The 23231-nt window shown below is 40.3% G+C and overlaps 2 protein-coding genes across 6 annotated transcripts in view; both read right to left on the reverse strand.

Moving 5' to 3' along the window:
• The window catches only part of spri (sprint), a 1202745-nt gene that overhangs the window by 1016058 nt on the left and 163456 nt on the right, over positions 1-23231 (reverse strand). The window lies entirely within an intron of this gene.
• LOC137249704 (putative nuclease HARBI1) lies at positions 4459-6068 on the reverse strand. Its single transcript, XM_067781461.1, has 4 exons — positions 5954-6068; positions 5629-5772; positions 5145-5571; positions 4459-5083 (listed from the first exon to the last, which is right to left on the reverse strand). The coding sequence occupies exons 2-4, from the start codon at positions 5745-5747 to the stop codon at positions 4559-4561; spliced, it is 1071 nt and encodes a 356-aa protein (XP_067637562.1). The 5' UTR covers positions 5748-5772; positions 5954-6068; the 3' UTR covers positions 4459-4558.

Genomic DNA, 23231 nt, shown 5'->3' on the forward strand with positions numbered 1-23231 from the left:
GCAGCAATAACGGGGATTCTTCAAAAGTTGCTTGCTTTTGTCGTGCACCAATTGCACCCATTTTAAGGGTTTCATACATTTTAAGTTACGTTGTTTTATTTTGGTTTGAGTTTAAAGTACTTAGAAATAAGATAGAAAAAACGGCTTAAGTCCTTAATAGATTTTTTCCATGGGATTCCATACGGAGTTTGCCAGGGCCATAAAGTACTTATTCCGAAATTTTCTATTTATCTCATGGTCTATTCATTAACGAGGAAAGTTTGAGGCTAAGAATAAAGTTTGATCTCGCAACCTAAGGCATTTCCATGCATCACACTTTCATTGCAAACAGTTAAAAATAATTTTTTTTAAATCACAATTATAAACATTTATTTGTTGATAACACAAAAGAAATATCGCCATATCTCAGCTGCCGTTTCGAGAAAGCTCTATCTTAGAATAATTTCTATATGCTTTGACGCGAGCTGCAGCGTGTGTGAAAGAAGTTCTGAAATGGCGCGTTCAGCCGAGTTTTGGAGATTTTCCCTTCGGTCGTCGATGTATAACAACGCGCGGAAATTGGGGCAACATCTTCTCTTCTTCTAAAAAGGCTATAACATCTGGATTATTTAAGTTTGTAAAAACACTCGGGGTAAGGGGGTTCACACAACCCCAATTATGTGATGCCACCGCACAGAAATCTCCGTCCACAACGCCCGGTGACCCAGCATCTTCGACGCACACATCAGATTTAGGATAAGCAGCACAAATCATTGTTGATGTATAACTTTTTTCTGCATTCAAATAAAGCTTCACACACTCAGTTGTTGGTAATGAATACAAGACAGCAGTTTGGAGTGTATTCGAAGTCGTCCCATCTTTTGGAGTTGTCCAACCCCATCCACTAACTCGTATTCGTGTGCATTTATCAAATGGACAAAAGCCAATTTGTATTGTGTCTACTGTGTCACCAAGGTCAAACAATCCACGCACTGTCATCACAGCAATATCCATATGTTTTGTTACGGGATCATAATTACGTGGATAAACTACATCCTCCACTTCGCGAACTTGTCCAATTTCGGGTATAAACTCAAATTCCGATACACCAGCTACAAGAGCGAACAAGTCCTTATAATAACCTACCACGCAATTTGCAGCTGTTACCACCTTCTGCGCAGTGACTAGTGTACCAACACAATGATTTCTGCATTCATAATGTATGGATACCAAATAAGGACTACTGCGTATATTCCAATAGCGGCCACCTACTATGCGATATTCTGAATTCGTATAATTCAAGAGACAGGTAAGTATGACGAACGAAAGCGCGAAGTAATTGCTCAAATTCATTTTCGTTTAAGACTATTTCCACCGATTTTTAAATATAAAGTACACCAAGATCAATTTTGTGGACGCTTTTTATAGAAAATTGGGTCGTATGAATAAAAAATAAACAAACACGTTTCGTTCTGGATTCCAGAAATTTGAACAATAACAAGTAAGGAAGGCTAAGTTCGGGTGTAACCGAGCATTGCATACTCAGTTGAGAGCTATGGAGACAAAATAAGGGAAAATCACCATGTAGGAAAATGAACCTTGGGTAACCCTGGAATGTGTTTGTATGACATGTGTATCAAATGGAAGGTATGAAAGAGTATTTTAAGAGGGAGTGGGCCATAGTTCTATAGGTGGACGCCATTTAGGGATATCGCCATAAAGCTGGACCAGGGGCGACTGTAGAATTTGTTTTTACGATATGGGTTTCAAATGAAAGGTGTTAATGAGTATTTTAAAAGGGAGTGGGCTTTAGTTCTATAGGTGGAAGCCTTTTCGAGATATCGCCATAAAGGTGGGCCAGGGGTGACTCTGGAATTTGTTTGTACGATATGGGTATCAAATGAAAGGTGTTAATGAGTATTTTAAAAGGGAGTGGGCCTTAGTTCTATAGGTGGACGCCTTTTCGAGATATGACCATAAAGGTGGACCAGGGGTGACTCTATAATGTGTTTGTACGATATAGGTATCAAATTAAAGGTATTAATGAAGGTTTTAAAAGGGAGTGGTAGTTTTATATGTGAAGGCGTTTTCGAAATATCGACCAAAATGTGGACCATGGTGACCCACATCATCATCTGCCGTGTACCGCTAATTTATTTATATATGTAATACCACGAACACTATTCCTGCCAAGATTCCAATGGCCTTTGATTTCGCCATGCCGAACTTTTTCATTTTCTTCTACTTAATATGGTAGGTGTCACACCCATTTTACAAAGTTTTTTCCAAAGTTATATTTTGCGTCAATAAACCAATCCAATTACCATGTTTCATCCCTTTTTTCGTATTTGGTATAGAATTATGGCATTTTTTTATTTTTCGTAATTTTCGATGTCGAAAAATTGGGCGTGGTCATAGTCGGATTTTGGCCATTTTTTATACCAATACAAAGTGAGTTCAGATAACTGAGTTTAGTAAAGATATATCGATTTTTGCTCAAGTTATCGTGTTAACGGCCGAGCGGAAGGACAGACAGACGACTGTGTATAAAAACTGGGCGTGGCTTCAACCGATTTCGCCCTTTTTCACAGAAAACAGTTATCGTCGTAGAATCTAAGCGCCTACCAAATTTCACTAGGATTGGTAAATTTGTGTTCGACTTATGGCATTAAAAGTATCCTAGACAAATTAAATGAAAAAGGGCGGAGCCACGCCCATTTTGAAATTTTCTTTTATTTTTGTATTTTGTTGCACCATATCATTACTGGAGTTGAATGTTGAAATAATTTACTTATATACTGTAATGATATAAAATTTTTTGTTAAAATTTGACTTAAAAAATTTTTTTTTAAAGTGGGCGTGGTCGTTCTCCTATTTTGCTAATTTTTATTAGGCATATATATAGTAAGAAGAGTAACAGTCCTGTCAAATTTCATCTTCAACGATTCCCAAATTACAGCTTGCAAAACTTCTAAATTACCTTCTTTTAAAAGTGGGCGGTGCCACGCCCATTGTCCAAAATTTTACTAGTTTTCTATTCTGCGTTATAAGTTCAACTCACCTACCAAGTTTCATCGCTTTATCCGTCTTTAGTAAGGAATTATCGAACTTTTCCGATTTTTCGAAATTTTCGATATCGAAAAAGTGGGCGATACGATATTGTTCATTTTAAATAGCGATCTGAGATGAGTGCCCAGGAACCTACATACCAAATTTCATCAAGATACCTCAAAATTTACTCAAGTTATCGTGTTTACGGACAGACGGACGGACGGACATGGCTCAATCAATTTTTTTTTCGATACTGATGATTTTGATATATGGAAGCCTATCAGGCAGGTTCTGTAATTCACTTTCGAGTGAATATCAAGCAAAATCATTTTGAATTCGACTAAAGGTGTTCTGTGTTTCACTTCCACTGTTTTATTTTCACATTTTTTTCAAAATGAACGCCCTGTGATTTGGCATGTTCTAGAAAACGAATTCACAAGATAACATTCGGTTAGCATTCGCTTCAATTTGAATTGGTGAATTTGGCAAGAGAAAACATGTAAGTTAACTAAATCGCAATAAACACACGCCAATTTAATAAACTAACGTTGAATACTTTAGGGGTAAGCATAAAAATGTACGCCAAGAAACAGTTTTACTGCAATTTATGGAGAAGCACCCACATATTGCAAAGGGTTTCATTAAAGGTGACAAGTTGAAAGTGGATGCACTATGGGCGGAGGTGTTAGTGGAATTGAACGAGCATGGCCCACCTCATAAGGATATTGCTGGCTGGAAAAAGTTGAAAAATTAAATTTTTTCTGTATAATTTGTGTATTTTCTTATACTTATTTAAATTTGTACAATTGGCAGGTTTGGATAGATTGGAAAGCCTTTATAAAAAGGAAACTCGTTCATAACAGCAAAGAAGCTAGGGCAACTGGAGGTGGACCATACAACAAATATGTACTAACCCCAACAGAAGATGCAATTGCCCGTTTATGTAACTTGATTACTTCTGTGAAAGGTGTTCCAAACACAAAAGACTACGGGGCTGCAGAAAGCGAGACACCTTCAGATTCATCAAGTGATGATGACCAGCCATCTACAAGTAGAGCTGCTGCATTATCTCGCTCGCGAAGGTCTGAGCCTTCTGCAACTGATTGCCTTAAGGCCAACATTGACGAGCAAACAAAAGATATGAAAAACATTGTAAATGGTTTAAAAGGATGTATTGAGGCAACTAAGTATGTGAGCGGAGCAGTTGAAACTCTCTGTGAAGCAGTAAAGGCAACGACGACTGCTATACGTGAAGGCAATGCCGAAAGAAAGAGACACCATCTTGAAATGGAAAGACAGCGGCAAACGGAAAATGAGCTAAAACAAAAGGAAAATGAACTGACTGAACTTCAAATACATTTAAAATATAACAAAAGCGGAAACAATAATTAGATTCTTAGTTTGTAATTTATGTAATGAAGTATCAAATTTTAATTTATTGACTGACACCTGAAATGTGATTAATTTTGTGTACCTGAAATGTGATTTTAATATAATAATTAAAGTATTTGCTTTGTGTTTTCTACTTTCACGAATTTCTATGAAGGTGACTGGCTATGTTTTCTCTAATTAATGCAGCTTCGTCATAAAGTATAGAATCGTTAAATATTTCTTCGGCAAGAGCATCTTCCTGATTTTCTATGTCAACATCTACGATTTCCTGGACTTTGTAGTGTATACAAATGTTGTGTAAAGCACAACAAACATTAATTATTTGTACAACCTTTTCCGGTTGGTATTGAAGAGTACGAGCTAAACATCTAAATCGGCTTTTTAACACCCCTATAGTTCTTTCAACTATATTGCGTCCTGAACAATGTTTTTGGTTAAACGTATGCTCTGCTGTGTTAGCTTGTGGATTTCTGAACGGTGTTAGCAGAAATGGCTGAAGTGGATATCCGGCATCACCCAAAAGCCAAGAACCACGTTCTCCATTCTCATAACGACGTTGGAAGGAGTCATTTGCTTTACTTACACTCCATATCAAAGCATCGTGACTTGACCCAGGGTGACGACCATCAACACTTCTAATAACCATATTGTAATCACATATCTGTAATAATTTACTTATTTAAATTATTTTACATTTTTAGATTTAATATTTGTATACTCACAATCATTGCATTCATGCTAAAATAACCCTTACGGTTATAAAATATGCTGTGATCTTTATTAGGTTTAGTTATTTGTATGTGCGTCCCGCCTATGCAGCCAATTACTCCAGGAATCCCAAAGTGTTGCTGAAAATGTTGCTTCGATTGAGTCAGTTCGCTTTCTGTCATTCGCAACTTAATCCACCGGGGACACAAGTATTTTTCCAAAATACGCAGCACTTCTTTTAACACCTTTGATACCGTGCTTCGCCCCATAGCGATGTAGCTATCCTTACCCACAGCTTTTTGGAAGCCACCTTCGGCTAAAAATCGCAATGTTGCAGCCATTTGCAGTGTCGTTGGAAGCGAAGTGTGCTTTATATGTGGTGCAGCAATATTTAAGAGCATAATGAATGCTTCTTTGCTAACACGATAGCTGGACACGAAACTATAATGAGAATCAATATGTAAAAAGCAGAATACACCGCATGCCCTACAAACTTACGCAGATTCCGGCACATCTAATGGATTTGAGTGGTCACGGAGTATCTTTCTATGAAGAGCTTCTTCTCCATTTCTCTCATTTTCCAGAATAATAAACGAAAGCGTTGTTATAGCACTCATTTTTTATTTTAAGTTTTATTTTTCCCTAAAATGTATTATTTTTTCTTTATCAATTGACAACTGTCAAATGCTAAGTTCATTTTAAGGGTGAATTTAAAACGAGCAAGAAAATGAATGAAAAACTCGGTTTGCAGAACACCAAATTTTAATTCCCTCGTTTTAGGCTTCATTTTCATATTCACTTTCACTCGAATTTCAGAACCTACCTGTATATCTATCTCGATTCCTTTATACCTGTACAACCAACCGTTATCCAATCAAAGTTAGTATACTCTGTGAGCTCTGCTCAACTGAGTATAAAAACGCTTCTACGTTGCAATTAAAGCTATTTATGTATACGATGGAATATTTTGTTGTTTTCACTTTGTTTTTTTAAGCTTGAGTAAATTCTTGTTTAGAAGTGCATAATTAAAAATTCAATGCCCTTAATGATGAAAAATACAAAATATTTATACAGCTTTTTAAAATCAAATTTCTATAGAAATTTCTTATTATATCTAATACATATATAAAATTCTTGTGTCACGGTGTTAGAGGCATAACTCCTCCGTGCATAACATCTCGTGCAAAGCGTAGTTTCACCTGGGGTTAACTCCTAATAATCGTCGCGAGCACAATTTCTTTAAATCATTTGTGGCTCCTTGGCGGTCACGTACAAAGGCGACTTACGGTTGCTATTCATGGTCTATTAATACTCATGCCTCTCGTGGTACAGGGCGCATCCAGTTTTTCCGAGCTACAATTCCCGATTTGCGAACAGTAGCAATCCCGACCACCAGTCGCTACCACGCCTCCTGACCCTCACACCATATGCCAGCACAGAAGCTATAGGACCGCGACTTTGAACACATATGTACCTTCGTCGACGTCACTTTCCTAAAAGCTCTTGGTGTAGTTCCGAAGACTTTCTAACGGATGTTTTTGTCGCGCTATGCGGCCAAGCTACACCAGAGAAACACCTTGAAACGTTAGGGAGTAACTATTCGGCCAAGGATGCCGCCCTCGAAATCATCAGCAGTCTAAGTGGATGTAATTGCGTAACTCATGGGTGAAAATCGTATAATCCTCGGCGCATCTACATAATTAAAATTTTACAAGGACCCTGGATACAATTTTTAAAATGTAGATCAAATTTTGCAGACGTCTGTGTCCACAACATTGATTTCAATAGTATTCGTTAAATGAAAACGATATTTTAGAATGGATGACCGCGTAGCTTCAGTTTTCAGACCAGTTCGACTGTCCACTACGTTAGGGTAGTAGCACACACTGTATTTAGTTCGACTGTCTTGGGAAAGCTTTTGCCTCACCACTTTGAGTGTTCTTGCGAAGGACAAAGCCTCACCTCGTAAATATATGTGCCTACGTATTCACATTTGTAAAAGGAGCCGTACCGCGAAGGTTATATTTAAACTTGGTTGGTAGGCTATAAACAATGTTATTCACTCCAAGGAACTAGTTTCGCATAAGGGCCGCCAACTTTAGGAAATGTCAAACCGGGTATTGAAGGATTAAGTGTGAAAATCAAAATTAAGATTTCAGACGCTATTGTATGGTTTCGCAAATAAACAACAGATGTTTAAATGTAAGCCCAAGTGATCTTTCATACCCTTCTCATACGTACATATATCCTCAACTTAAGTATGAGGTAAGAATTATTTAAAAGGAGTGTTTATGCCCCTAGAACCTACTAAAGGATTTTGCAACTGATTTCGCTTATTCCTTCAGCTAATCGCAATGTAAATTTTTTTTTTAAATCTGCACCTTTTTTTGGGTAATTTGCTGTTAACAACTTGAGGTCACTTTGAAAACATGTTCGCCTTGGGCCATTTTATTTGCATTGTTCATTATTAATTTTTTGAAAAAATAAGCAAAGTGAGCATATAAATTTATTATAAAACTTTTCTTTTAGTGTTTTGTTTTAATAACTTGGTGAATTGGGTGATGCAAAGTCCGTGTTAAGCTGACATCGAAAGCGCCTGTTTTTTTTTTCAATAACTTATGAACAGTTAGAAAGAGTTGAATTTCGCAATTAGTTTCTTATAACTGGCAGTGATGCGCATCCGTTGATACCATTTTCGATCATATCCGACCAATTTTTGACATGAACAATAAATGGCCTAAACAGTCTTAAATGAGTAGAAAATATAGTACCGCGCGGGACGCCGCCGCCGCCGCGCCGATATTTTTGACATTCGGCGGCGGCGTGCAAAAAACGACTAAAATCGGCGGCGGCGGCGGCGTATATCTCTACCGGGTACCCCTAGAATGTGTTTATACAATATGGATATCAAATGAGAGCTGTTGATGAGTGCTATAGTACATGATAATTTTCATACAACTGGGAGGCTAGGGTCTCGAGATATAGCCCAAAACGTGCACCCGGATACAACTAGAATGCGTTTTTACATTATGGGAATCAAATTGAAGTTGTTGATGTATGCTTTAGTACAGAGTAAGTTTTACACCGCTGGGTGACTACGGTCTCGATATATAGGCCAAAACATGGACCCGGATACACCTAGAATATATTTTTATATTATGGGTATCAAATTGAAGCTGTTGATGTGTACTATAATACAGAGTAAGTTTTACACCGCTGAGTGGCTAAAGTTCATTGTGATATTCGATTTAGTCGCATCAACCTGGCAAAACTGAAGCCGAAATAAAGACAAGAATTAATAATACCCACATACATATTTATATACGTACTATTCAATTTGCCTGAAATTTCGTATATAAATTTGCCTATATTAGTATTTACGATGCTTTTTTCCTGGAAGTATACCAGAAAGGGACTGGGGCTGGGATTAGGACTAGGACTGGGACTGAGACTGAGACTCGGAGTGGGACTGGCACTGAGACTCGGAATGGGACTGGAACAAAATACATACCACCCTCTGGGACTGGAAATAAGAGATGAAGAAGAAGGAGAAAAATTTGAGAAAAGAGAAAAGAGAGAAGGAGACTGAGAAAAGATAGAATGAGACGAAGATGGAGATGAAGCGAAAAAGGCGGAGGGAGGAGTGAATAAAAAGATTAGGAAAAAGTGTAGAGGGGTAGGGCAGATTTAGACGGAAAATCGTATTAAAATGTATGCAGATAGGCCAAACTTAGGGCAGAACAACGTCTGCCGGGTCTGCTAGTACATATAAAAAATTCTTGTGTCACGGTGTTAGAGGCATAACTCCTCCGAAACGGCTAAACCGATTCGCATGAAATTTTGTGGGCATATTGGGTAGGTCTGAGAATTGGCCAACGTCTACCTCTTTTTCGCTAGGTGGATAGGGTCTTGAGATGAAAACGTCGACCTGGGTAATCCTGGGATGTGTTTGTACAATATTTGATACGGGGTATATTTCATACCCCTGGGTCACTAGGGTCTATAGATATAGGCTAAAACGTGGACCCGGGTACCTCTAGAATATGTTTACACAATATGGATAACAAATTAAAGCTGTTGATGAGTGCTTATTACGCCCCGATTATAGTGTGGTAACAACATTCTTCACCATGGTAACGAAAATATGTGGCAACTTTTACACGCTTTTGGTATTCTACCCGCGAAAGTAGCCGGATAATTTTTTACCCACAAAAGTAGGTGGTTACATCGAAATAACCACACAACAGATGTTGCTTAGAAAACGGACAAACTGAAAAATTAAGAATTGTAAGCGCAAATAAGTAAAGATAATAGTAAAAAAGTGTTGCCGCTTGCTATACATATTTGTTTACATTATGTACTTTCACAGAATAAATTACAATATACCTATGTAGAAACTTATCATGCATAATATGCATATACATACACATCGTCGCGTTTATTCGTTAACCTCGTATCTACAAGTGAGAAATTTTCTGTAAAGCAAACACGGTTGCCACACCATGTTTTCATTTGGGACCAAAATTCATCGAAAAAAAGGACCAAATATTTGTTTTATTTTATTAGTATAAAATACAAAAGTTTAGGATGTTTCCATATAAAATTTTACTAAACATTGTGAAGACTTTCCTTTAATTCAAGCTGAACAAACAAATATATGTGCATGCAACCAAAAATGGTACTACATTTTGACATAGGATAAGTATATGTCTTTCACCAACCAAACGTTGCGAACCTAGTTTTGGTCACAAAGCACTTGGTTCTAGCATTATGTTGTTCATTGCAATGAAATAAAATATATAATGCAGTTAGGTTTTAGTAAGAAACGGTTCAAAATTTGCGTTCTGGTGTTGCCGAACTATGTATGTGGAAAACTCAGTAAATCAGAAATGAAACTAGCCAATTTTGTTAGTCTGTTTTTATAGATGCTTACTTTTTCCCTTAACGTTTACACTTCATATCAGAGCCTAGATTCAGTAAGTGTGAGTTTTTTTATATGGGGGCTAACGAAAAAGTGGCGAATTTTTGGGCAATATTGTGAATTTTTACCTAAGTGAAAAAGAGAGAAAAGTACCAATCGAGGCTACTGCCTAAAAAGGACTAAAATTAAAGAAAAGGGACCAGCGGACCAAATGGGATTGGAAGGGACCATTTTTGGTCCAAATGGACCAAAGTGGCAACTGTGAAAGCGAAGAAAACTACCTTTCAAAGTTCTCCACAGACACTGGTGAGTTTTTCGGTGATGACAGCGTCACCACTTGGGCCAGAATCGCGAATAAAACAACTGGTAACGATTTTCGGTTACATAATGTTCTGGGTACTATTTTACCGGTAACGCTAAGAATCGGGCCGTTAGAGGGTAATTTTCATACCCCTGGGTGAATAGGGTCTCGAAATATAGAGCAAAAAGTGGATCAGGGTAACACTAGGATGTGTTTTTACATTATGGATATTAATTTGAAGCTGTTGATGTTAGCTTAAAGGCCGCTTTCTCATCTTTACTTTAATTTTAGCGCTCACTTTATCCTGCTTATAAATGAATTTTCGTTTGCACAAGTTCGTTTTACTTATTATTGGCACGAATTCCTATGATTCCTACAGATGTGGCAATTGAATTAAAAAACGCATTCAATTCCCAATTAGATTAGCATTCGCAATGACGATCAATAAGTTACAAGGCCAAACGTTGTCTGGATGTGGCTTAGATTTGAAAACACCATGCTTTTCGCACAGCCAACTATCCAACATTCAGTTCTTTATATTGGCTGAAGAAGGACTAACCAAGAAGATTGTACACTCTATTGCGCTGAAAGATTAATCTTAATGTTTTTTCAAACTGACACAACAAACAGTAATAAAATAAATATAAATAAAAATAATAAATATAAATTGGGCTAAATTGAGCGATAACAGAGCTTCCTTATTCGATATTGAAAGTTTCCAAAAAGTTGAAAAACTGACACATTGCATTTAAAAATACTGTTAAAGTGGTAAAACTTGGCGAGTAGATTAACTTTATGACTAAATCGTGATAGTTTAGTAAAAGGTAAAAGTAACATGGGCGGAGTACGGCAGACATTTAGTGGCCATTTCCTCCACTCTAGCTTGCGACGCCATCGCATTTTCTTTTTCATCTTTACTTTGTTTTAAAACTTTAAAGCTTTGTCTTAAGCTTCATCTTGATCGTATAACCACCTGCGCGACGAGGCGGGCTCAGCGATCTAATTTTAAAAATGGGGAAAAATTTCGTCAAACCGTAAAGGCCGTCATTACTTCTCGAGGCGGCCTATTTTCGGGAAGGCTTCATTCAAATACAGCCGAAAATATCCCTTGGCAGCAAATCATCCAATAGGCATGGTCCGCATAACACCCTGGATCCCGTGGCCTGAACGAAACGGCGCCCTAAACCGCTCAGCCCCAAAATCGGGCGCTATGGAGTTCGGCTAAGCAATCACACCAAAGACAAGGTGCCTGCTATAGTGAGAGCTAAGGTAGGATTGCTCCGAGAATGTTTGTAGGGCTATTAAAATAAATATGCAAATATGTATGTATGCATGTACATATGTATATAAAATATTTAAAGATAAAAAATGATGTATGTTTGGCTGGTAAGTTGAGGGTTAAATGACAGACATTTTTCTTCAATTACAGTTAATGATTATGTAGCCCATGTACGTACATAAGTGGTTAGCCACTAGGCCGACAAGCTCAGGTGTCGACGACACCACCTTTTAAATTAAAATAAGAGCGAAACAATAAATTCCAAATGAATTGCGCAAGTATACGCTTTTGCTTAAAAACGGTAGGTAAGCTTAAAGCATTGATGACAAATCTAAATTAGTTTCACTACATTTTTTGTAAGCAATATATTTGAAATCTTAGCAATTTTTTAATACTTATTTACCTTTTATTTATTTTACCGGAAAATTATGACGAAGTTCGCTTTCGTTCACTTTGCTTGATAGATCCTGGCTTCCAGGCCTTTGTTATGCATATGTAGCGGCAAGACGGGCCTTCATATTGTATAGGGTCTTCATATTGTATAGGGCCGTTTTTAGCTCTTCTTCACTGAACGGTTGTATGTCGTGATCTTTGTGAGCGACATTGGCGCCCTATCTTCTTGTTCAGAACAGAGCATCTGTTTCGCATCTTGTCCTCATCCATCATCTGGTTCGATGGGCTGAATTTCCCCATTACTATTTTATACTCTTGTCCCCAAATATTACGATCCACTATTTCGCCTATCTTTTTCCAGCAGTTAAGTTTGCTTTCCTTTATGGCGGCAACGGTAGCTTGCTTTGCTCTTTTGTACACCTCCGTGTAACCTAGAACATCAGGCTTGCTGCGTGAGGGGGTTGCCAGCCTTCGCAGTCTGTGGCATACCCTTCTTAGTCCATCAGCTTCATTATTCCACAAGTACACTTATTTTTTACCTCTTCAAGTTCCTTATGCGGCATTGAGGTGTTGCAGGCCTGGTTCAGGAAGCGCATGGTCGCTTCTATCGTAGCGCTCGCCGCATCAGTACTGCCTGCATCCGTTTATCACCAGTTTCAGGTAGTCATTAAACCTGTAGTACGAAAATATCCATTTGCGTGACTATCACCCATTTTCTCTGCAAGGAAGATATTGTAGTATCGCAAGGCATACGCCTTACGCCTCTGAAGTGACGAAATGAGAAAACACGAGGTATTTCAAAGTACAATCGAACTGAGGAAGAGAAAAGGCTAGCATACCCATAAGAAATATTAGACTTAACTAATGCCGTATTCATGCACTATTGTTTGAAAAGAGCTTGGCTTCATTGGCCTTAACCCAAAATTTACAAGATTAGGACAAAACAACTAACATTATCCAGTCCGAATAAGCCCCCGAGAGGAACTCGTCATAACTTCATTTTATTCTTAAATTTGACGCCGGTATCAACAGATACCATCACAAGGAATAAAGGGGTCCCCTTTCTTACTAAAGATGAGTGAAATCAGGCTTTGTGTTATTTGGCGCCTTGTCTGAACTGGAATCAGGGGGACGTTGTATTGACTCGCTAAATGCCATTCTTGTCCCTGTTGGAATGCGAAAACTTTCGACTGGAGCACCTAGGTCACTATGTGTGTGGTCGTCGAGTGCGGATGTGTTTTTTCCGCTCATTATTTTCCTATACAAAAAGTCTATTGTATACCTGATATAAATTTGTGACATAAAGTCCACTAACCAAAAAAAAACTTCAACTACGCGCGAAAATAATTAAATATAGCAAATCAAAGAAATTAGAGAAGGTTATGTTAGCGCTTCCCAAGGCAGTCGGTTCTATGTACCGGAGCGACTCGGGATTTTTCCCGACCAAGGACTGTCATTTCAGTGTGACCCCATTTAATTTGTTTCGTCCCTCTCACAAATTGTCATCCTCCCAGCAGCTCCTTGCAGCAGGACTGCTACATATTCTCTTACTTCGGGAAGGTATCGAACCCAATCCGGGTCCGTCTCCTGACCCCGGTTCTGAGAAATGGCTTTGCTGCATTTGCCAGAAAAGAATCTTTTTAGGACGGTCATACTCTGTTCAGTGTGTCTCGTGCAAGGGATGGTTGCATCGGACAGGTTGTCTGGGCTTGATCCCAAAACTCGACGTCCACGTAACTTTTATAAATCTTTTGTGGCTCCTTGCTGCTCACGCCCAAGGGCGTTCCGTAGTCTACGCCTAAGTGCCCCTCCACTACCTTCCAGCAGCCTCGCTGCTCAGCAAGCCACAACAAGTACCCGCTGCTGCTCGCGCCCCACGGCGCCAACAACTCAAACAGCTGATACCACTCATAACTACTACCTTCGTAGTAGAGCTGGTAGCAATGCTGAGCATCAGCCCCTGCCCCCGTCTTCTTTCCCCCCCCCCCCCTCTTTTCTGGCAGCAATTGTGCAGATCAGGGAAACAGACTCTTAGTCCCTCCCTCCGTTTGCACCGTCTGCAAGCACAGAATATATAGGTTTGCGACATCCGCTCAATGCAGCTCCTGCCTTGGGTGGTGTCACTTTCCTAGATGTTCTGGTCTCCGCGACGGCAACCCCTCGACGGGTTTCATCGCGCCATGTTGCCAGGTCGCAAACCCAAATCATCCGGGTACCCCAATGCTTGCCCAAGGGCGCCCAGTCCCAAGGCCACAACAGCAATTGCGTCCTGGCCTTCCACAACCTAGGTGTAGTCACCCGTCACTTACCCCTAGAGTGGCGGCGTCACCCCTCATGCACTTCAGAATTCTGCAGTTAAACTGTAATGGACTAACTGGGAAGATTACGGAGATAGTCGATTTCATGAAGCGGCACAACATCCGCATTGCTGCGATTCAAGAGACTAAACTCACAGCAAGATCTGCATTGCAGACCTGCTCTGGGTATAATGTCCACAGGAAGGACCGCGAGAGCGGAAATGGAGGCGGTCTCGCGTTTATTATACACCACTCTGTGCAATATCATATATTTGATCCTGGCATCGACCGCAGGGACAATGTCTTAGAACGTCAAGGCCTATCTGTCCGGTCAGGCGATGCAAATCTAGAAATCATCAACATCTACATCCCTCCTGTCACCTGTTGCCCCAGTGGATACCGCCCTAAAATCGAGGCCTTACTCACTGGCAACAATCGCATTATCTTAGGCGATTTCAATGCCCATCACGACCTATGGCATTCAAACTTGCAGGCAGACAGTAGGGGTGAGATGTTGGCGGATCAAATAGAAGAAACGAAGTTCTGCACAATAAACGGAGACGCCCCCACACGTATGGTAGGAACCTGTCATAGCTCGCCAGATATCTCAATCGTGAGCGCAGAACTCGTAAACTGCGTCAACTGGCAGCCGATGGTAACATCCGCATCCGACCATCTGCCCATACTTATTTCGTTCGAACGTACCGCCGACTTCATCGTCACCGAAAAACGCACTTTCATAAACTTCAAAAAAGGAAAGTGGGAAGAATATAAATCTGCAACAGACAGCAGCTTTGCTGCCCTCCCTATCCCGACTGATGCCCGCCAAGGGGAGCGTGCCTTCCGTAAGGTCATTGAATCCGCCTCGGCACATTTCATTCACGCCGGGAGAATTCCCGAAATCCGGCCCCACTTGCCGGCGGAGGCCGCGAGCTTAGCGAGGGAACGCGACCTTATAAGACAGCTTGATCCAGGCGACCCCCAAATAAGGGATATAAACCAACGCATCAGATTGCTTGTGGACGAACACAAGCGGGCGAAATAAGAAGAGCACCTAAGAGGTTGTAACCTCTCTACCGGTGTAGGTAAACTTTGGTCCACCGTAAAGTCCCTATCGAATCCGACTAAGCACAAAGACAAAGCTTCCATCGCCTTTGGCGATAAGGTGCTGTCGGATGCGGAAAAATGCGCGAGCGCTTTCTGCCGACAATATATAATGCATCCTACGGTCGACAAAGATAGACGGAGAGCCAATAGACACGCACATAAACACAAATTCAGCGCGTCACCAATCACCATCACCGCTAGAGAGGTTGAGGACGCCATTGGTCGCGCTAAACCATCCAAAGCAGTGGGCCCAGACGGCATAGCCATGCCGATGCTTAAAAACCTAGGGAAAGAGGGTTTCAAATATTTAGCGCATGTCTTCAACCTGTCTCTCTCCACCTTTGCCATACCCGAGAAATGGAAAATGGCCAAGGTGGTCCCGCTACTAAAGCCTGGGAAACCAGCTAACGTAGGTGAGTCATATCGTCCGATATCTCTCCTATCGCCAGTGGCAAAGACGCTTGAAGCCATTTTGCTCCCTTATTTCCAAGCACATTTGCAGCTAGCCCCTCATCAGCATGGCTTCAGAAAACTCCATAGCACTACCTCCGCGCTAAATGTCATTAGCACCCAGATAAATTGCGGTTTGAATCAATACCCCCACCATAGAACAGTACTCGTAGCGCTAGACCTATCAAAAGCCTTTGATACGGTCAACCATGGCTCATTACTGCAAGACCTGGAAGGGTCTACCCTTCCCCCATGTCTTAAAAGGTGGACCGCAAATTATCTGGGTGGTCGGCAGGCATCGGTGCAATTCAGAAACGAAACATCAAAACCAAGGAGAATTAAACAAGGGGTGCCACAGGGTGGTGTCCTATCCCCACTTTTGTTTAATTTCTACATATCTAAGCTACCTTCACCACCGGAAGGAGTCACAATCGTTTCCTACGCCGATGACTGCACAATAATGGCCACAGGCCCAGGCCCAGAGATCGATGAGCTATGCAATAAAATAAACGGCTATCTCCCTGATCTCTCCAGTTTTTTCACCTCGCGAAACCTGGCATTGTCACCGACTAAATCTTCCGCGACCTTATTTACAACATGGACGCCCCAAATGTCGACCATATTGAACACCCACGTCGATGGCACTACGCTACCGACTGTCCTACACCCCAAGATCTTGGGTGTGACGTTTGATCAGGATCTACATTTTGGTGCGCACGCAACCGCAATTGTTCCGAGAATTCAGAGCCGTAATAAAATCCTCAAATCCCTTGCTGGCAGTACCTGGGGAAAAGATAAAGGAACGCTCATGACCACATACAAAGCAATTAGCCAGCCGATTACGTGCTACGCGTCACCCATATGGTCGCCAAGCCTAAAAACTACCCACTGGAAGAAACTACAGGCCTGCCAAAATACTGCTCTCAGAATCGCCACGGGCTGTCTTCTTATGTCCCCAGAACACCATCTGCATAATGAGGCGAGAATACTCCCCATCAGGGAGAGAAATGAGATGCTGACCAAACAGTTTCTGTTGAATACCCAGAAACCTGGGCATCCCAACAGACATCTGATTGATGAACCAGCACCGCCTAGGGGCCTAAGGAGTCATCTCCGTAAGCATTTTGAGGAAATACGGCACCTGAGAACCCAGCCGTATGAAGCGAAAAAACACAAGCAGGTCCTTGGTGAACTCCATAGACAGCCGTCGGACCTTTATGTCGGGAATTGCCCGGTGAATCCAGTACTTGAAGAAAAATATCCAGAACTCGCGGAAGAGGATCGCATACTCCCCAGGGAAACGCGTGTCACTCTTGCTCAACTTCGTTCTGGATACTGTAACAGGTTAAACTCTTACCTATCCAGAATCAACCCCGACATACAAAATGTATGCCCCGCTTGCAATGTGTCCCCACATGACACCAACCATCTCTTTAATTGTAATGTGGAACCAACGCCTCTAACACCCCTTTCCTAATGGTCCACCCCTGTTGAAACGGCAAGTTTCCTTGGACTCCCGTTAGAGGATATTGATGACAATTTGTGATCGGTCGCGGCTATTAGGTGAGGCGAGCATTGCTACAACAACAACAACAACAAGGTTATGTTAGGTTGAACTGGCCGATCCATGAGGACCTCACATAGACTGATTGAGTCCGTAGTGTTACCAGCAGTTTGTTTTAACGATCAAACTGAAAAACTATCAAAAACCAGGACCTGTGTTATAAAATAACTCCGTCCTCTTGGCAAATACTAGAAGCTTCTTGCTACTTCTAGATCTGACAGTTTTATCACTCCTAATAGCTGGAGTCTTAGCCTGGCAACTGCAGGGCACGAGCTCGATCGTTTCCTACTCCAACCCGCACTTCCTACATGTGCTATCACTGACCAAACCTAATTTAAAGGCATGTGACGCCAGAAGGCAGTGTCCAGTCAGAATACCCGTCATGAGTCTACAGTCCTTTCTTTTTAGTGATAGAAGCAACTTTGTTAGTCTAAGGTTGTAAGACCTACACATAACCTTCGACACTTTACAGCCCGCTCTTGAAACCACGCCTTTCCGCTTGGTCGATCATGTGCACATCTCGCCTTTGATTAATATTGCCCAGTCTAATTGGGACGTCTACGGAGCAAGCTTCAAGGGATGCGCCCATTCTACCTAGTTCATCCGCTTTTTCATTCCCATCTATTCCCGTATGCCCTGGGACGCAATATAGATGTATGCTTCTCTCTGTCCCGATTCTCTCCAGAGACGGCTTACACTCTAACATGCATTTAGATGCTGTGCTATGTGAGATTATTGCCTTAATTGCTGCTTGACTGTCAATATAAAAGTTAACACGGTTGCAGCTTAACCTATTCTCATCCAGGGTTTCTACTGCTTTGGTTGCGGCTAATATTTCCGCTTGGAAAACGCTACAGTAATCCGGCAGCCTGTAGGATCTGCTTATTTCCGGATGAGCACAGTATAACGCAGACCCTACTCCTTCCACTACTTTGGAGCCATCTGTGTACATATGTATCGCCTATCGTTGTTAATGCTATGTTCTTTGCTACCAGTTCTACATGTGGAATGTGCAGAATTCCATACAGTGCAGCCGTCGGTGTTGTTTTCAGGGCTCCCGTAATGCTAAGCATCGATATTCTGCAAACCCCCTCTAATTTTGGGAAAGAGAGGGCGATAGGCCCCACGTACACCCCAGCATTCTTTTACATGCATAAAGTGCCGTTGAAGCCTTCTTCACCCTCTCCTGCACGTTGAGCTTCCATGAAAGCTTACTGTCTAGGATGATTCCTAGATATTTTGTGCAAGGTTTCTCCTGTAAGGTCACCCCTCCTAACTTAGGCGTGGGCCAATTTGCGACCTTATACCTCTTTGTAAACAAGACCATATCCGTCTTCTCTGCATTGAATTTCAACCCGACATTAGATGCCCAGGTATGAATATCCCGAAGCGCCCGATCCATCAAAGAACTAATCGTTGGAAGGCACTTTCCACTTATGACAATTGCAACCTCATCTGCGTAAGCCGTAAGTTTTACGGGTCCCTCATCGAAACGCCTCAGCAGTTGGTTGATGACCAGCGTCCACAGCAGAGGTGATAGCACCCCTCCCTGCGGCGTGCCCCTGTCCACTGATTTCGTGGCCTCGTACAATCCCCATTGTGATGTAATCTTCCAGCAATTTAACATGCAGCCGATCCATCTGATTAAGGCAGGGTGTACTTTAATGTAATTAAGGCCATCTATGATCGCCCATTTTGCAACATTATTGAAAGCCCCGGCAATGTCCAAGAAGACTCCTAGAGCATACTCCTTATATTCCAGGGATTTATCTATGCTTATTACCACCCTATGCAATGCGGTGTCCACGGAGTCGCCTTTGGTGTACGCATGCTGTGTTGTGGAGACCAGCTTTTCATCCACGTTGGACTTTATGTACACATCTATCAGCCTCTCAAAGGTTTTGAGCAGAAACGATGTTAAGCTAATGGGTCTATAGTCTTTGGGATACACGTGACCGATCTTCCCCTCCTTTGGTAGGAAAGCTACACGAGCAGTTCTCCAAGAGTGCGGTACATGATTCAGTCTTATGTACCCATCGAATATTATTTTAAGCCATTCCACGACCGCCCTACTTGAAACTTGTAGCATGGCCCGGAATATACCATCTGGGCCGGGCGATTTGAACTTAGAAAACGTCTTCACTACCCATTCGATCTTGGTATCGGTCACCAAGCCCGGCACTACCTGCTCCGTGATCGAAGTGTGAGTGATATCTGCTGGCTCTTCTAAACCGTCTCCCGATGGGAAATGTGTGTCGAAAAGCACCTCAAGGGATTCCTCACTATCACGTGACCATTCCCCGTTGTCTTTCTTTATTAGCCCGTGGACTATGTTTCCCCTTGCTAGGACTTTTTTAAACCGTGCTGTTTCGCTGGAGCACTCACTCTATGTCCGTAGAAATTAGAGAAAATTATAAACAAAACTTCACCTCGTTTATTTGTCAACAATAAATAGTTCAAACCTACATATGTATGTACATACACATAATATAAGTGATCACACCACCCATCCCTTCATCCCTCAAACACCGACAGAACAAAGGTTCCCCTCAGGCAAAAACTGTCAAACTGGATGAGAGTGCCATCTTAGGAGAGACTACGAGAACAGTCTGATACGCTGCAGTCGCCATTTGACGGCTTATCTGATAAAATAACTGCGCTGGAGAACAGGTTGGTGAGTGAAATAAATGTAGAGGTAGCCATGGTTGTCACACCGTGTTTTCATTTGGGACCAAAACTCATTGAAAAAATGGGCCAATTCTCAAAAAAATTACCAAATTTTTGTTTTACTTTATTGTGATACAAGACATTCGGCAATTCACAGGAGTGTCGTATTCGTTGTAAAGTATAAAATTCTAGTATGTCTCCATGGTTTTCTATACAAAATTTAATTAAGCAAAGCAATTAGGAGACTTTGTTTTAATTCAAACTGCACAAACAAAAAAGTGTAATTTTAGGTATTACATTTTCACATTTCTGGGATAACTCTATGTCTATCATCAACCAATCGTTTGAACCTAGTTTGCTGACAAAATTTTTAGCTGCAGCATTGTGTTTTTAGTTGCAATGAAATAAAATGTATAGCGATGTTAAGCCCCCATTACTGATACTTAGCATAGACTTGACTTGACTTGGCGTAAACTTGGCAACTTAGCCACGATTTTACTCCACTTAGCGCATACAATCTGGCATCATAATCAATAAATGTCAATTTGTATGACAAAATGTCAAAATGAAATGGAAACAAACAAATGGCATCTCAAAATGTAAACGTCACTTAGAACTTACATAGAAAATCAAAATTCAACAGACTTCTAAGTCAAGTTAAGTGTTGCTCAGTTTTGAGTAATCAGTAACATGCAATGTTCATTTAACAGAACTGTAAGTGACAGTTCTCAAGCCAAGTCAAGTCTATGCTAAGTATCAGTAATGGGCCCTTTAGGCTTTAGTAGCAACTTTATTAATGCTATTTTTATAGATGCTTAGATTGTGTGAGTTTTGAAAAAAAAAAGATTAAAAATCAAACGTCTTGAAAGTTGGCATTTCTTATGCCAAGCTATTTAGTTTTCAAACCACCAAAAATGGTCCCTTCCAACCCCATTTGGTCCGCTGGCCCCTTTTTTTTCAAATTTGGTCCTTTTTAGGCAGTAGCCACGATTCTGGCACTCTTCTTTTTTTTACTCAGGTAAACAACACTGCTCACAAGATTTGGTACATTTCATTAACCCACATATAATTTTCAATTTACTTCCATGGAATTCTTACCACAAAAATTGCAAAGCCAATAAAATACAGCAGAAGACCTCGGAGATAATTTAGTCTAGGCATTAAAAAGAAAAGTACTGTATATTAGGGCAAATACATTACACGGACATATCAGAGTTGAGTGGCTTCAAAGATTTTTTTCACTAGTCGAGCTAAACAATTTTTTTTCAAATGCACATGTGCCGCTAAGAAACTTGGCAGGGTTTGCCACTGATGGAGCTATTACAATGGCCGACGAGTTAAATAAATTGGAAAGTAAGTAGACGAATTAAACTAATTTGTTTTATGTTTGGTGTACTTGCCAAACAAAAGGTTACACCTTCAAAATTTTTTACAAAAAATTCTATGTAAAAATTGCACGTCGATATTTTAATCATTCTCACACAGCTCCAAGTAGCTTAGTACGTTCAAAGAATTCCAGAGCTATTGAGAATTAAGTAGCTTGACAAAAGAAATATTTTAACTGGAAGTGGGGCAGAAATACTTATCGAAAGTGATAACTTTATAAATGTACAAGTAATTGCGATTAAAGTCAATTTAGTTTTATATTCAGATTTTGAAGCAAATGTCAAAGATATTTGATTTCGGAAGAATTGTTTTGTGACAACTTATTCCCGTAGGTATAATAAACTTCAATAACAACACTGTTAAATAAATTCTAGTACCTAATTAAACGTATTCAGGTTCCGTTATTACACAGTTGAAACTTTTAAGACGTTTGATTTAAAATCCGAGGCCTGGGGCTAGATTAAGTAAATGTGAGTTTTTCAAAAATTACACCTACTGAATCTAAGCTCTGGTATGAAATTTTAACGTTAGGGGGGAAAATTAAGCATCTATAATAACAGCATTAACAAAACTGCTTCGAAGAACTGCTTGGTTTCATTTATGATTTACTGAGTTTGCCACATAGTTCGGCAAAACCAGAACGCAGATATTTGAACCGTTTCTTACTAAAACCTATCTGCGCTATATATTTTATTTCATTGGAATGCCCAAAATAATGCTGGAAATAAGAGCTTTGTCAACAACATTAGATTCAAAATGTTTGGTTGGTAAAAAACATAGACTTATCCTAGAAATGTGAAAATGTAATATATAAAAGTACACTTTATTAAAGCAAAGTCTTCGATTCGCTATTTTTAGTAAAATTTTGTATAGGAAACCATGGAATCATACTAAGATTTTATATTTTACAACGAATACGTCACTCTTGCGAATTGCCGAACTGATTGTGTCTCAATAAAATAAAACACATAATTTGGTCCTTTTTCTTGTGATTTGGTCCTTTTTTTCGATGAATCTTGGTCCCAAATGAAAACATGGTGTGGCAACCGTGTCTGTGATATCACTTTCTGTTGTTGCTTAACTTTGGAGCAGGCATGCTTAACCAACGAACCGATATCATTTCGTTACGATAATTAACGTTAATAAACGAAACAAAGTCATTTCATTTCGTTTTTTAACGTTAAGAACGTCAAATTAACGAAATGATTCTGTTTCGTTTTCTGCCATATCAAAACGAAATCAAATCGTTTATGTTGATTATTAATTTCAAACCATGCTGGCAAAGCTGATTGATGACGGAGTCATTAAAGATGAAAGCATTAGCCAAGCTGATTGCAACTTTTCTCATGAATTTTGACAGTACGAACATTTCTCAGAGTATTTTTGACATTACCATCGACGAATTACACAAACAAATTACATGGAGTTTGTGTGTGTATGTCCGCTCGCTGTTACCACCTTACGGCTTCACCATGGCTATAGCATTGCCAGCACAATTCAAACATAAAGTATCACGTTTTTGTTAACGTTTTTAACGACAACGAAAGCTTATCGTTTCGGTTAAAAACGAGATACAATTTATCTTGATAATTTTTTTATCGATAATATTTCGAAGTGTTTCAACGGAAACGGTGGAAATTTTTTGATAAACGATTAGCTTAACGTTAAGGTGCATCCCTGCTTTGGAGAATACGAAAATTCTGCAAGCAGCGGTTCGACTTCGAAGAGCTGGTAAA

Source organism: Eurosta solidaginis, chromosome 4 (assembly GCF_040869045.1).
Source record: "Eurosta solidaginis isolate ZX-2024a chromosome 4, ASM4086904v1, whole genome shotgun sequence".
Lineage (NCBI taxonomy): Eukaryota > Metazoa > Arthropoda > Insecta > Diptera > Tephritidae > Eurosta > Eurosta solidaginis.